The following is a 13604-nucleotide window of genomic DNA, read 5'->3' on the forward strand; positions in this document are numbered from 1 at the left end:
ATCAACGCTGGTATCGTCAGTTAGGAGAGAAGGAGTTAAACCTTTGTTTGCCATATGAAACCTGGTTATCAAATAGTATACTCTGCTATTGCTGTAGATGCTATTGATACTCATTTAACAAATTACTTGTTATAATGTTAGGGGTGCCAAGGCAGACGAGCCACGGCTAAATTACAACCCAGGCAGAAAGTTAGTAACCAACATTCAGGTGGGGACCCGGCATACCCTAGACCCGATAATACACAATGAATATGTATTAAAGGTAGTTCGTCTATTATTTTGTACATAATATTCAAGTCTTCTGTAAGCTAGACAATATTCTCCTACATTCAATTAAATTCAAGGCGAAATATTAATACTCTCGCAGTATAAAGTGTTTGTTTCTATGGTGACGGTGGGAAGATGCTAGCGATTGGTTGTGAATGATGAAAGACAGGTGGCATTGTCGTCACTTGGTCTTAGTTAGGACAGACGACTCCAGAACGTGAGACTGAAAGGTTGTGTTATTGTAGTGAGTTAATTTTATTTTTTTCTTAAATATTATAACTAAAGTGTACTAAATTTATTTTATTTCATATCAACTTGATTCTGTCTATATTATAGTCAAACTTATATTTAGTTTTGTTCACAGGGAAGTGACTCAAAGTCATTCAAGCTTACAGCAGTTGAGTTGTCTAACTTGTCTACCTGCAGTTTGGTGCTACAAGTCAACGGCCGTCAGCAACAGCTTCTATCCCCCACTGTCTTATGGTTGCAGACATTTTAGATGGACCACTAACAAATTAGCAGTATTGGGCAGAACTGCACATTAGCAGCGCCGTATTTAGAATTGAAAAGGCCCAAAGCTATATGAGATGTGAGAGCCTTTTGGTGGCCCTTTACAATTCCAGATATTATAGAGCAGTGCTAAATATTTCTTGAGGGCCCCAAGCTAGAGCTTATGTTCCCTATAGACCAATCCGGTCCTGTCCAGGAGTATTTGTTCTTACTTTAGTAACAATAGAGGCCAGGAGAATGCACATAAGGCGGGAAATCAGGAATATTCCATCGTCTGGTGGCCAAGGGGGCTTGACCATTTTGGGGGCCCCTGCATAATATTTAATCTTTAATGTAAAAAGAACACTCATTTGGGGGATCCCCTCAAGTGGGGGGCTCGGGGGGGGGATTATCAATTTCTCCATCCTCCTCACCCACCCTAGCTACGCCACTGCAGGAGATGAGAAGGACCGGAAATAGTTGATAGCAGCCTGTTAGCCTAATGATATAATACTCAAAAAAAATAGATGTACATTATTGGACTCCAGTTTATTTAACACATTCAACCAATGAAGAATGTATATTTGGTTAACAACTGTAGCAGACGACAAAGAAATAACAAACATTGATAATACAAATAACATCAAAATGTCAACCAAATCAATAGGACACAGAAATAATAACAATAACAAAACATGTAGGCCTACAAACATTACAAATGTAGCTTTATGAATTGTGTAACTGAATGTTATTTAGACCAGAAACATTTTCGTACAACTGAATCTGACGTAAATACGGTAAGATTGCATTTTAAATTATTTGTAAATGAAGATTAAAGGATATTACTTGTTAAATTTGCATGCATTTTCATAGTCATGAATTGTATTTAAAACAAATAATTCAATGCATTGACTAGTCACTTCAGGTTCATCAATCATTAAAATACAATCTTTAAAGATTGAACTTCTTAGACTGAACATTAAAAATGTAAATCTGTCCAAATTAATGTTCTAACCAATTGACTTTTTTTGTTCAAATGACTGTTTTGTCCAAATGACTGTTTTGTTCAAATGACTGTTCTGTCCAAATGACTGTTTTGTCCAAATGACTGTTCTGTCCAAATGACTGTTTTGTCCAAATGACTGTTTTGTCCAAATGACTGTTCTGTCCAAATGACTGTTTTGTCCAAATGACTGTTCTGTCCAAATGACTGTTTTGTCCAAATGACTGTTCTGTCCAAATGACTGTTTTGTCCAAAAGACTGTTTTGTCCAAATGACTGTTTTGTCCAAATGACTGTTTTGTCCAAATGACTGTTTTGTCCAAATGACTGTTTTGTCCAAATGACTGTTTTGTCGAAATGACTGTTCTGTCCAAATGACTGTTTTGTCCAAATGACTGTTCGTTGTTGAGAATTAAGCAAATGATATTACAATCCACTTAGTAATTTCACAGTCCACTTAGTAATTTCACAGTCCACTTAGTAATTTCACAGTCCACTTAGTATAAAAACTACAAACTACCAAAAGACTTTAAAATTCTTTATTAGTATCACAATTCACAAATAAAATCATGTCCAGTGATTGCTATTACAATCCACCAACACCATTCCAATCCACCAATACTTTTACAATCCATTAAGTGAAGTATAATTATAGTCTACTAATAAATGTCACACTCCACTGAGTAAAATATAAAAAAATCTAGCAAGAGATATACAATCCATCAAATAGCTTATATAGGCTTTTTTTTCAAATTTTTTGAATTTATTATATTTTAATTGTATTTACCTGCTAATTAACTTAATGATTCAGTCAAAGACAATTGTCTACACTGTAGCATCACATTGAGATTACATTAAATCTTTTGACACCATGACAATTGTTTTTTTTTAGAACAACGAATGTATCCATCATAATAAATGAAAAAAAAAAATTCTTTGCCGAGAAAGAGTTGGTAAGATCTTCATACTTATATCCAAAGCATTGCCGTTATAGGGGCTTTATTGTCATACGAATGCAAATACTTATGTCTATAATCCTGTTTAAATGTTCCAAAGAATGTATCCAAGCTATCTAGCCACAATGTAATCACAATGATCCACTGACTGCTGCCTTGCCTCTTTGCACACGTGACTCTCAAAGGCGGTGGCATTAGAGAAGAAAGCGTGGCAGGTGCTGCACTTCGCCACACTCAGCGATTTCCTCTTCTCTTCGAGCTTCTCCTGGAGAATCTGGTTCAAATCCGAGGGAACTAGCGCAGGGAGCATGAAGTCCTGCCCAGACTGATGGATGATGTTGATGCAGAGCGTCACCAGCGTTGGTATTTCTTCGCCTCCGTTGGCCGCGGAGTCTGTGGCATCGTAGAACATCTTGGAGTTGGCCCACATGTTCTTTCTGGAGCTTCTCATGGACAGGTTTTTCATCACGGCTTCTATGCCCTGCATGCAAACGCTGTAGGACGGCCCCATCAAATTATCATTCTTAGCAAGGTTCAATGTTTTTAGGTTGGTCAGTTCTATCAGAGAGGTGGGCAAGACGATCAGTTTATTGCCTTCCAAGTTTAAATGTTCCAGGCTGGACAAGCTGCCAAAGTAATTAGGCAGGGTCATCAGTCTGTTGTATGATAAGTCCAAATTGACCAGAGACTTGAGATAAATGATTGACCATGGTAAACTGGTCAGCCCGCAACCAGAAATAGTGAAAGAATAGAGATTGACAAATCGACCGATGTTCACAGGTAGCTGAAGCGACTCTCCAGTCAAAAGAGATAAGGTAAATAACTCCACCTTGATGGAGGTCACTTTTTCAGCATCCTCCTTGTTCTGGGAGTTGATAAAACTGAGGAAGCCCTCATATGAGCCAACTTGGCTCGTGTACTGGACCCCAACTCGGGTGTTGGCGCGACCACGCACTATTCTGGTAAATCTGTCCCTTACAAATGACATCTTCAATCAACCACAATCAATGCTACCTGACCGTAAATCTTGCTATCCGCCAGACATTCCACTGCTACAACAGCAAATTAAATAATTCACTCGAAACAATCTTTCTTTGATAGAAATATTCCAGAATAGATACTATCTTTGTTTTCTATCTTTGTTTTCCACACATGAAATAAACCTCCGCTTCACAATGTGTAGCGCTCTATCTAGTAAGCTTAGTATATGATATATATGCCAGAAAGCACTTCAAAACGTGTATGTAGGCCTACAAAGACACTAATCAAATTAAACCAATATGGCCAGATAACAACTTATCTGTGTTGAACTTTTTCCAGTTTTGTTTTTTTAATTTTTATTTACCAATTATTACTGAACTGCTAGGTGAAAGCTGACATTTTTAAAGTACTATGTCAGTAGCCAGAGAGAGATACTGTTATTCAGCAGTGAATCTCAATTTGGTGGTTGAAGACCAGTCACGGGGTAGTAGAATTTTTGTCGGTCTTATCATCGCTGTAAAATAAAGAAGATATGTTTAAAAAATAAGACTAGATTCTGCTACTGCTCTCTTGCGCACGCTCCATTGGCTTCCCGTGAGAGCGAGAATCGACTACAAGGTGGCCACACTTTGTCATCAGTGTATCTATAACAGAGAAATGCCCTTGTACCTTAGCGAACTGATCACTCCATATGTCCCTCAGAGAGTCCTGCCCTCTATGGACTCAGCGCTTCTAATGGTACCACATTTCTCCCTCAAAGGCTACGGTCTGCGGGCTTTTCAGTACACGGACCAAAGGTTTGGAACTCACTCCCCATTGATCTCAGACAGACTACATGCTACACTACTTTCAAGAAGAGCATTTAAAACTGTTTTAGATTAGTTTGTCATTTTAACTCTCATGTTTGTGTTTGTAATGTTATTACAGCACCTTGAGCCTACATTTTGTTGGTTAACAGCGCTATAGAATTAAATTAGACAGAAACAAAATTCATTGTAGTCTCCCTTTAACATTGTTCACTGGGAAATTTTCTGGTGAGGTGGCAGATCTGCAACACTATGACAGGCAACGAGAATCTTCTTAGGGATTTTAAGGGATGAAACCAAAGCGAATGAAAACCGACCATAGTTTTCGGCAGCCATTATTATTGTTATTATTATAATTATTATCTCAAAGATGCTCTCCTCTGGAAACTGCTCTTTTTTTTTAAAAGAGAAAACTTATGGCTACTTCAACCTGACATCTAGATGTCAACTGAAACGATGCTGGCAGAAACGCACCTGAAGATAGATCACTTGTGTTTGGTACTGAATACCCTGGTTATCACGTTATTTATGTCATTAACTCTTTCCCTCCTAACAGACGATACCAACGTTGATTCCACCAGAATGTGGTAAATAATTACGGAGAGAAAGAGTAAAAATTATTTATGTCATTAAAAGTTGTCTCTGGTTTCCCTTAGTGGAGGGAATGTCTCTTACAGTAAGGAGTCTTTGTAACACCAAGTTCGTATTTTAATTATTTAGCTGAAGACGTTCCATATTTTTTCCTCTTTAAAGTTAATAAGTTAACTCTTTCTCTCCGTAATTATTTTAATTTAATGAGTTCAAATCAGCGTTGGTATAGTGCATTAGGAGAGAAAGAGTTAAATCTCTAACCATTCTCTAAAGACAGTCGGGACTTGTTTAAATCTCTAACTCATTTCTAAAGACAGTCGAGACTTGTTTAATCTCTAACTCATTTCAAAAGACTGTCGATGCGTGTGTTGTAAATGTACACAGGGCCGGCCTTAGGCATAGGCAAATTAGGCAGCCGCCAAGGGCCTCCTATGGGTGGGGGCCTCGCTCAGGACTAAAACATTGCGAAACTTGTATCTATCAAATCTCAAATACAGCAGAGCACTAGGCCCTACGTCTACTAGCCTAGCCCTAAGTCTCTACTATGATTTAATGTTTATTGACCAATGGTTACATCTACTTGTTGGACTGCTTATGTGAGAAGACCCTTCTTGATTCTTTATGAATTGCGTAATTTTATTTTTCGACGTTTATTTTTATTTTTGCTATTTCCTTTGAGGGCCGCCAAACTCACTTTGCCTAGGGCCTCCAATTACCTAAGACCGACCCTGAAGTAGGCCTACACATGAAAACTTCTGTTAACAAATCAACACAAAGACAGGAAGCGGAGGACTTCCATATGCATAAGGATGAAGTCACGTGACCTTAAAATGCAGCTCTTACACTAATGGCAACTGTTTTAAATCACGTAGCTTCGGTATGTCGGCGCATATACCCCGCACACGGATATACCCCGCACACATGACAAAATAAGTGAAAACAAAATTGTACAACCCGCACACTCATATACTCCTCATGTGCAAATTGTGACTTGCCGTAAATTACAGGTACTTAAAGTTGTTGCTCATCAGACGTCTGCCCCTCGAGACCCAATCGTGTTCCAGCAAGCGATACATAGAGTGCAAAACGCGTGTGAAATACGAACCTATAGTATCTGTACACTGCGAACTATAGTTAGTATAAAGACCCACCAGTACGTCTATAGTTTCCATTATGTTATGTTTATGAGTAAAATAATTTTAAAACCCCCGCATTTATATATATATATACCCCGCACAGATGGCATTCACTTGTAAAAACTTGTATAACCCGCAGTACGGTAATTTTATTGCTCTATTCAGTTACGTCATTAGGAAGAGGGTACGGGAAGAGAAGACCGCACCAGGTGTCGCCGACCCTAGTGACTGGTTGTATACTGTGTATCAGGGAATACATTTACAAATTAATTTCTCGCCTGCTGCAATCAGTAAGTATAGAATGTGGTCCATTCCAAACGACATCTCGTTTCAGTGTAACCATCAGTCATCACTTAACAGTTCTAAAATGAGTTTTATTTGTATGCATAATTTAAACTGGCTTCAAAGTAGTCTTGAAATCTAGATCTATATAGAAGGTACGCAAATAACTATACACGTCATGCAACCATGTTGACTGTTTGGAACGGTCAACAGCCTTTAATTTTTTAAAATCAGAAATCATTAGGTCATGTCTTGGGCTCTCAACGTAGATCTAAACATAATGAAATTTCTGGCGAGTCATAGTAATTTTTTAAATTTTAAATATACAGAAATTTTGTATTAGCTTTAATGATATTAAAAGGTCGGCCCTATTCATAATTCCTAAACTTGTCATCCTTCACATATGTCAGTGAATTTAAACTCTTAAAATGAGACAAATTAATATCAGATAAATTTTGTTAAATAAAATAGTGTCGTTGGTTGAAACCTTTAAGGTGGCTCCAGATACTCTGCATTTTAGAGTTCAAATGTTTTACAAACACGCAGAGTGAAATATAGAAATAATAAACACCATTTTAACAGTTTGAATAACAATTTAAAGTACATCGACATTTTGTTAACTGCGTTTTTTTTTTTTTGCGAATTTCAAATGAGCAAACGCAACAGAAGTGAAACGTACAAATATGAATTCGCAATAATATTCCTTCAATATTTCCACTCGCATCAATTTGTATCACTGTGTGTGAAATTGTTATTACAAAGCATTTGGCTGGCCATATTTAACCCTTTCAGCGGGTCAGAGTTGGCACACAGGCCTTAGTTGCCAATCAAATATACGATTACAATAGAGGCATTGTACAGTACAAAAAAAAAAAAAAAAAAGGGTTCCCTAGAATGTGAAAGGGTTCAGAACCGCTTGGCAAAGCGACCAAAGCGTTATCTATCTGATCGGAAGTGTTATCACAGTGGAATAATAGCCTACTCAAAGTGTGTAACTTGATTGTAGCTTCGACAAAATGACATATTTGGGTGGTCCAAATTTCTGTATTTAGTTTTATTTACTTATATGAAACATAAGCTAAAGTTTAGGGCCCCTCATTAATTGAGGGCCCCCAAAATGGTTCTCAATCATTTTTAAGAAAGAGCAAACTTAAAATTACATTTATTGAATACATGGGGCCCCAAAGCATATTTCGGAGAGCTTAAGGTGTTACAGAGTCTAGATCCGGCCCTGATAACCCGTCAATTTTTTTATTTCAGTTAGGTAGAAAAAAAAAGGGGAATAAGGGGATAGGCTTATAGATTGTTTAAATTGACTTTTCTTTTCAAAATTTCTTTATTGTAGCCGTCTTGCCTTAACTAAAGTGATCATCATTAAACATAGTGGTCTATTCCTGGCATCGAGATGCTGGTTTGGAATTGAAATATGAATTCACTTATTTGCTTCTGACCGCTAAAGCCCATTTCAGTCTTTAAAAAATCGGCTTTTAGTGAAGCGAAAAATTATAAAGAATAAATAAATGAAAATTTTTAAAGAAAAGCTAAACTAAATTATTTTTTCTTTCTTCAGACAAATAGGCCTGTTTATCTGGGGAGTGTCGACCTATTACACTTAAACCTGTTATAAGAAGTGACTGTACAGCTGTACACAGCATGGTGGAAACATAACATACGTGTGCCACATGAAAATTAAATTGACATGCAAAATAATGTAAACGTTAATAAGTGTAGGCCTATATGAAATTTCATCCGAGTTTGTACAGCAGTTGCTGAGATCTCTTGATACATAAAGAAATTAAGCAGTATTGAGTTAATTTCATTTTAGAGATACAAGCGCCAGCTTGAATAACCTGCCCAGTGTGCAGCCAAACATTCCGGCCTCACATAGGTCTCACCAGCCACATGAGGAGGCACAGAACCCCTGTGCAGATCCCTCAGCCCTTTAGGAGAGACGGGTGGTGATCATCAAACCACGATAGAGAAATATAGATTGCTGTAATCGAAGCGCAAGTAGCATATGTTGGGGTGAAAAAAAAAATAAAAGCATTTTTTTCCATTTGTGAAAATATTTTTTTTTTAGCCCTACCTCAATGATTATATTATCTTTTGGTCTCAGTCCGTCGTGAAGCAACTTAGTATAAGGGAAACAACTAAACAATTATTTGAGTAATTATAAAATAGATAGTACCTCCCTTGTATTAATGTTCTTTTTGCAATTGAAATCTTCAAATATTCTGTCGCAACTTTGCAAGACACCACATCTCAAGAAGAAATCAGCATTCTCTATTTCTGACGATAGATCCATGGAAATCTAAATCGTTTTACATCATTTTTATTTGTTTGATATTCTCCCCACCTATGCATGCTAATAGTAATTCACTTCGGCTACCAAAACAACCTATTCATCGAGATATGTATTTTCTTTTGAATATAAAATATACAAAATAAAGTATGAAGCATACAACAGCTTTATGTTGTGTGGTTACATTAGCTGCGTTCAACAAAAAAAAAATGTTTTTAGATTGAAAATAATGTTTTTCATTTTAAATCTAAAAAGTACACAAGACAAAAACCTGACCAGGAAGTGTAACGTTCAGACTGTATCACAGACCTATATAGATCTAGATCTCCCTCTGTTGATAGACTCATAAACTATTTAGTAAATAAACTAAGTCTTAAACTATGATTATAATGATCTAGACTCAACATCTCAAGAAGAAATTACCATTCTCAATTACTGATTCTAGATCTATAAAATTTACTGACTGGACTGTAGCTGTAGCAGATTCTGTAGACTTTTTTAGTCATTTGCCTTAGGCCTTGACTGAGTCGCCTTGACTTGGTCATTTTAATTTTAGAGGGTGTCTACGACTAGTCACTAGTGACTCTAAGAGTCTAAGTCTAAGTGACTAGTCTACTCACAACTCAGACTACTCACTGGTAACTCACTAACTGACTCGTGACTGTCAGTGAGTCAGTGTCACTTAGAGTTAGATCTACTACTCTGCTCTAGTTAGACTTAGTTGACTTAGGCTTAGGACTTAAACTTATTATGACTTATACTTATACTGACTTAGGCTTAGGCTTACAGATCATCAAAGTTCTGACAACTTCTGAATGGGAATCTTATTCTAACACTCTTTAAATGTCTATAAATGTCCTATCATAGCCTATGAGTATGAATACTCTAACTCTAGTCTCTAGTAATACTATAGTATTACTAAGGTCTAAGCTAGTCAGTCTAAACTGTCTAAAGTCGACTCATACTCATAAGGTGATAGAACATACTAAATCTACATAGACTTCATGATATTGAGAGAGAGTGTTAGAATAAGATTCCCATTCAGAACTTTGATGATCTGTAATCCTAAATCTAGACCTACTGATCTATATCTATAATCTATGTTTTATTGTTTATTATTTATATTTACTACATTTTCATTGCTACATCTCTCTCTCTATTATATATCTATAGATTACTTAGACGACTTAGTCTTAACATATCTAGTCAGTCTAGACTCTCTATCTATGTCTTTTGATCTAAATCTAAGACGACTAAGATTTAAATCTAGAATCTATAGATTCTATATAAATTTATTATATAGACAAGACACACAGAAAGTCTCTGGTCATCCACTGCACCCTAACTCATCCCCGGACGTCTTGACCAAATCTTGCTTCTGGGAAATGATGGGCTTTAGGGCGAGAGACTGAGGTCGATGTGTTGCGCGAATCCTCCTCACTTAAATCCGAATTCCAGCGCAAGTCACTATTATATAGACTAGAATCGAGAAATATATCGAGACATAGAGTATAGTAGATTTATAATTTATAATAAATATATATAGTATTACTTTTAGTACTAATACTAGTCTAGATCTATCATTCTATCTGTTAGTCTATTATATTATATATCTAGAGCCTAGATCTACTGTAGTTCTATATTCTATAATCACTATAGATTATATATCTATTAATATTATATTATACGTAGTTACAATAACTATAATTTATTAATTAGGCTTCATCTCCTATTTTGTAATTGTGCTGTATTTCACATGGCCATACAAACTCTTTTGCGCCATGCATATTTTCCCACATCTAGTACAAACAAAGCCGTTTTTCGCAGAGGGTCTAGTCAGATTTTCTTTATGTCATCTGGCCCTTCCTTGGGTCTCAAATGTGTGTACTTTTTGGAGAGCTGTCTCTTTCAGAAGCCATCTATTGCCAGCTGCTTTCTTCTTTGCCAATGAAGGCAAAAAGACACCTGATTGGATCTTTATAGTTCTACCTGGGGGATGGCTGCCTGGTCGTGCGGTTTGCGCGCTAGACTGTCGTTCGGATTTATCGACGGTCGAGGGTTCAAACCCTGCCCGCTCCCATCCCCCGTCGTCCTGCGGGAGGTTTGGACTAGGAAGTAAACTATCTTCAACTCTGAAGGAACATCCGAAATATGTAAAACATTTTACAAACAAACATTTTACATCTTTTACAGATTATGGGCACGACATGGCCTAAATTGTGCCGATGTGCCAAAAACTCAAACTCACATCTTTTACACCCTCCTACTTTAATCTCGTCAAAAAGATACTTATGAATCTGTACTACAAATACAATAATATAAATATATTAAGAAATTTGATCTTGTCATTATGTTGTTTTATTATATGGTAATAGACCTTTTTTTTTCTCTCCAGCTATAATTGTTGAATAAGATGAGTTAGTATAGTCAGCTGATTTCTGAGTTAACATGAAAACTATGGAGGGACAGAAACGTAACAATGACCCATGGGCTCCTTTACCAGAAGTGGCAAGCCAACCAAATCCAGTAGAATGCAATTTTTCTCTTGGATTTTCTTTTGAAGATCCATTACATCAAAAGTTAGACTCTGAAAGATATATCAAATCACTTGGTAAGTTGAAACCCACATTTTTTCTGTTGTTGTTACTGTAGTTACGCTGAGGTGGTCAATTGTAGTTACACTGAGTTTCCATTTGATTGGATGAATAAAAATGATAAATTTTAAAAGCACAAATCTATCCTGGAAATAAACAACCTAAAAAGTCTTGATATTCTAGAATTTCTTTATATCATTTAATTTAATAAATTACAGGTATCTTCGAATTTTGAAGAGTTATGGCAATCTTGTTAAAGTAAAAGCTCTTAAAATAGTGTATGTGCTCCTCCTGGTTAATACTAAATGCATAAAAGTATTCGATTTTTAAACATTTTATTTGACCAAATGATTGTTGTAATGTTATTTTTTTTCATCCTAAAGAAATTTTTTTTTCAAATTTTATTATTTTTTTTTTATAAAGTACTTTTGTTAAGTAAAGAAATTTTTTTTTAAAACCTAATTTCTTTTTCACAATTTCCTAGCATAGAATTTAATTTGTTCATAATCCAATGCAAAAATCTGATGACGAGCCAGCAATATCAGTTTCCTTAGACATTGCTTGTGGTAGCAGAGGGGTAATGTATACGACTGCTAATCCAAGGGGGTTAAGCTAAAAACTGTGTTGTTTAAATTTTAAAATGTCCTGAGATCACTTATTTATAAGGAGTAATGTGATATTTGTTGGGTTAAGTAAAATTTTACGAGGTCATATAGCTGTCTGAACTAAGACAAATAATAATTTAAATTATAGAGCGCTGGTAACAAACATGATGTAGGCTCAAGGCACTGTTATAACATTACAAACATAATATTGACAGCTAAACTGACAAACTAATCTAAAAAAGTTTTTGAACCGATAGGTCTAAATGTTCTTGAATGTTGTGAAGTCTGTCCGACTGTAGAAACAGGTGATCAGGACAAAGACTTTAATCTTTCCCCTATGCATCTTAAGAATCCATGTAAAACAACTACTGCAGAGCTTGTTACACTCATTTGTTTTCCTCCCTAGCTTGGTAGCCAACTAAAACAAAGGGATCCTATTGCTTTAGTAAGGGATAAATGATGCTTAGGCTTCATTACAAATATCTATTATGTGCTAAGACCCCAATTCTGTAGACCTATAAGTAAATGTTTTACATGCTAGGGGTGTTATTTCTGAGTTGAAGATAATTTACTTCCTAATCTAAGCCTCCTGCAGGACGATAGGGGAAGGCAGCGGATAGGGTATGAACCCTGAACCATCAAGACAACCGAACAACAGTCCAGCACTCTTACCGCATGACCAGGCTTATTAAACTGGACTCTTTGTAAATTGGACTAATAGTTACATTTTACATCTATTAATGCTTGTTTAATAGAATTTGTACTTTTTTCTTCCTTTTCAGAATCCAAATTGCAAAAATTAACAAGGGTGAAAAATAAAGATCCCTCTTCTAAAGACATCATATCTTCTTTGACGTTGTTTCATGATGATCAGATGAAACGTTACGTGGATGATTCTGCAGCGGGACTAAGTAGTCCATTGACTATGAATGCAATTTCTGAAGAGTCTCTTAATCCACTGAGCTATTTACAAAGAAAACTCTATCCTGAAAGACAGCCTTTAAGTGCTGAAGAGTTGCTGCAACTTTTACAGGAAGATGTTTTGGGGAAAATCTTTGAAGATTTGTCTAGTAGCTGTGAATCTTCTAATTCAAAAAAACAAAATGTTTCTTTGGACTCTCTGCCACCACAAAACTGTCAAGAGACTTTGTGCAATATTCCGCAGGGCGTAAATGTTGTGAAGGATCAGCAGCAAGACTCAGTGTCTAGTTTGCCTGAACAAGAATCAGTGTCTAGTTTACCTGAGCAAGAATCAGTGTCTAGCTTACCTGAACAAGAATCAGTGTCTAGCTTACCTGAACAAGAATCAGTGTCTAGCTTACCTGAACAAGAATCAGGTGAAAACTGGGCTAACTTTGAAGACATGAATTCACAGTCGTCTAGCAGCAATACTTGTGTTTCTTGACTGACGGGGCCTTTAAGTCCTAGTGACATTATTTGTGTTTTGGACAACTGATATGAAATAATGCTATTTGAATGATTCTCTTTAAACTTCTTGCAGGTCTTTGAATTTTGAAAAGAAACAGAATATCTATAAAAAAATAATTTTTGTGTGTTTTGTGGCTTATAGACAAGGGCTTTGCTGTCAAAGTG

General features: G+C 36.2%; 2 protein-coding genes across 5 annotated transcripts; one reads left to right on the forward strand and one right to left on the reverse strand.

Moving 5' to 3' along the window:
- Positions 1-1284: 1284 nt before the first annotated feature.
- Positions 1285-4048, reverse strand: LOC106054500 (leucine-rich repeat protein soc-2 homolog). Its single transcript, XM_013210386.2, has one exon. The coding sequence runs from the start codon at positions 3700-3702 to the stop codon at positions 2827-2829; it is 876 nt and encodes a 291-aa protein (XP_013065840.2). The 5' UTR covers positions 3703-4048; the 3' UTR covers positions 1285-2826.
- Positions 4049-9084: 5036 nt separating this feature from the next.
- On the forward strand, positions 9085-13521 carry LOC106054509 (uncharacterized). Of its 4 annotated transcripts, none has more exons than XM_056022600.1 (3): positions 9085-9169; positions 11208-11423; positions 12794-13521. In XM_056022600.1, the coding sequence occupies exons 2-3, from the start codon at positions 11261-11263 to the stop codon at positions 13414-13416; spliced, it is 786 nt and encodes a 261-aa protein (XP_055878575.1). In that variant the 5' UTR covers positions 9085-9169; positions 11208-11260; the 3' UTR covers positions 13417-13521. The 4 variants fall into 4 exon arrangements, with proteins under 4 accessions (XP_055878575.1, XP_055878577.1, XP_055878576.1 ...); XM_056022602.1 differs by lacking the exon at positions 9085-9169 and adding an exon at positions 9202-9300 and having other exon boundaries at positions 11226-11423; XM_056022601.1 differs by lacking the exon at positions 9085-9169 and adding an exon at positions 9354-9450.
- Positions 13522-13604: the final 83 nt, after the last annotated feature.

The sequence above is a fragment of the Biomphalaria glabrata genome, chromosome 3 (assembly GCF_947242115.1).
Source record: "Biomphalaria glabrata chromosome 3, xgBioGlab47.1, whole genome shotgun sequence".
In the NCBI taxonomy this organism is placed as follows: domain Eukaryota; kingdom Metazoa; phylum Mollusca; class Gastropoda; family Planorbidae; genus Biomphalaria; species Biomphalaria glabrata.

What these genes read in the sequence shown, in the direction of transcription:
- LOC106054500 (XM_013210386.2), bottom strand. Translation starts at nt 3,702, where the DNA reads ATGTCATTTGTAAGGGACAGATTTACCAGAATAGTGCGTGGTCGCGCC.
- LOC106054509 (XM_056022600.1), top strand. Translation starts at nt 11,261, where the DNA reads ATGAAAACTATGGAGGGACAGAAACGTAACAATGACCCATGGGCTCCT. An exon ending in AAGATATATCAAATCACTTG is followed by an intron (nt 11,424 to 12,793) that starts GTAAGTTGAAAC and finishes CTTCCTTTTCAG; the next exon opens with AATCCAAATTGCAAAAATTA.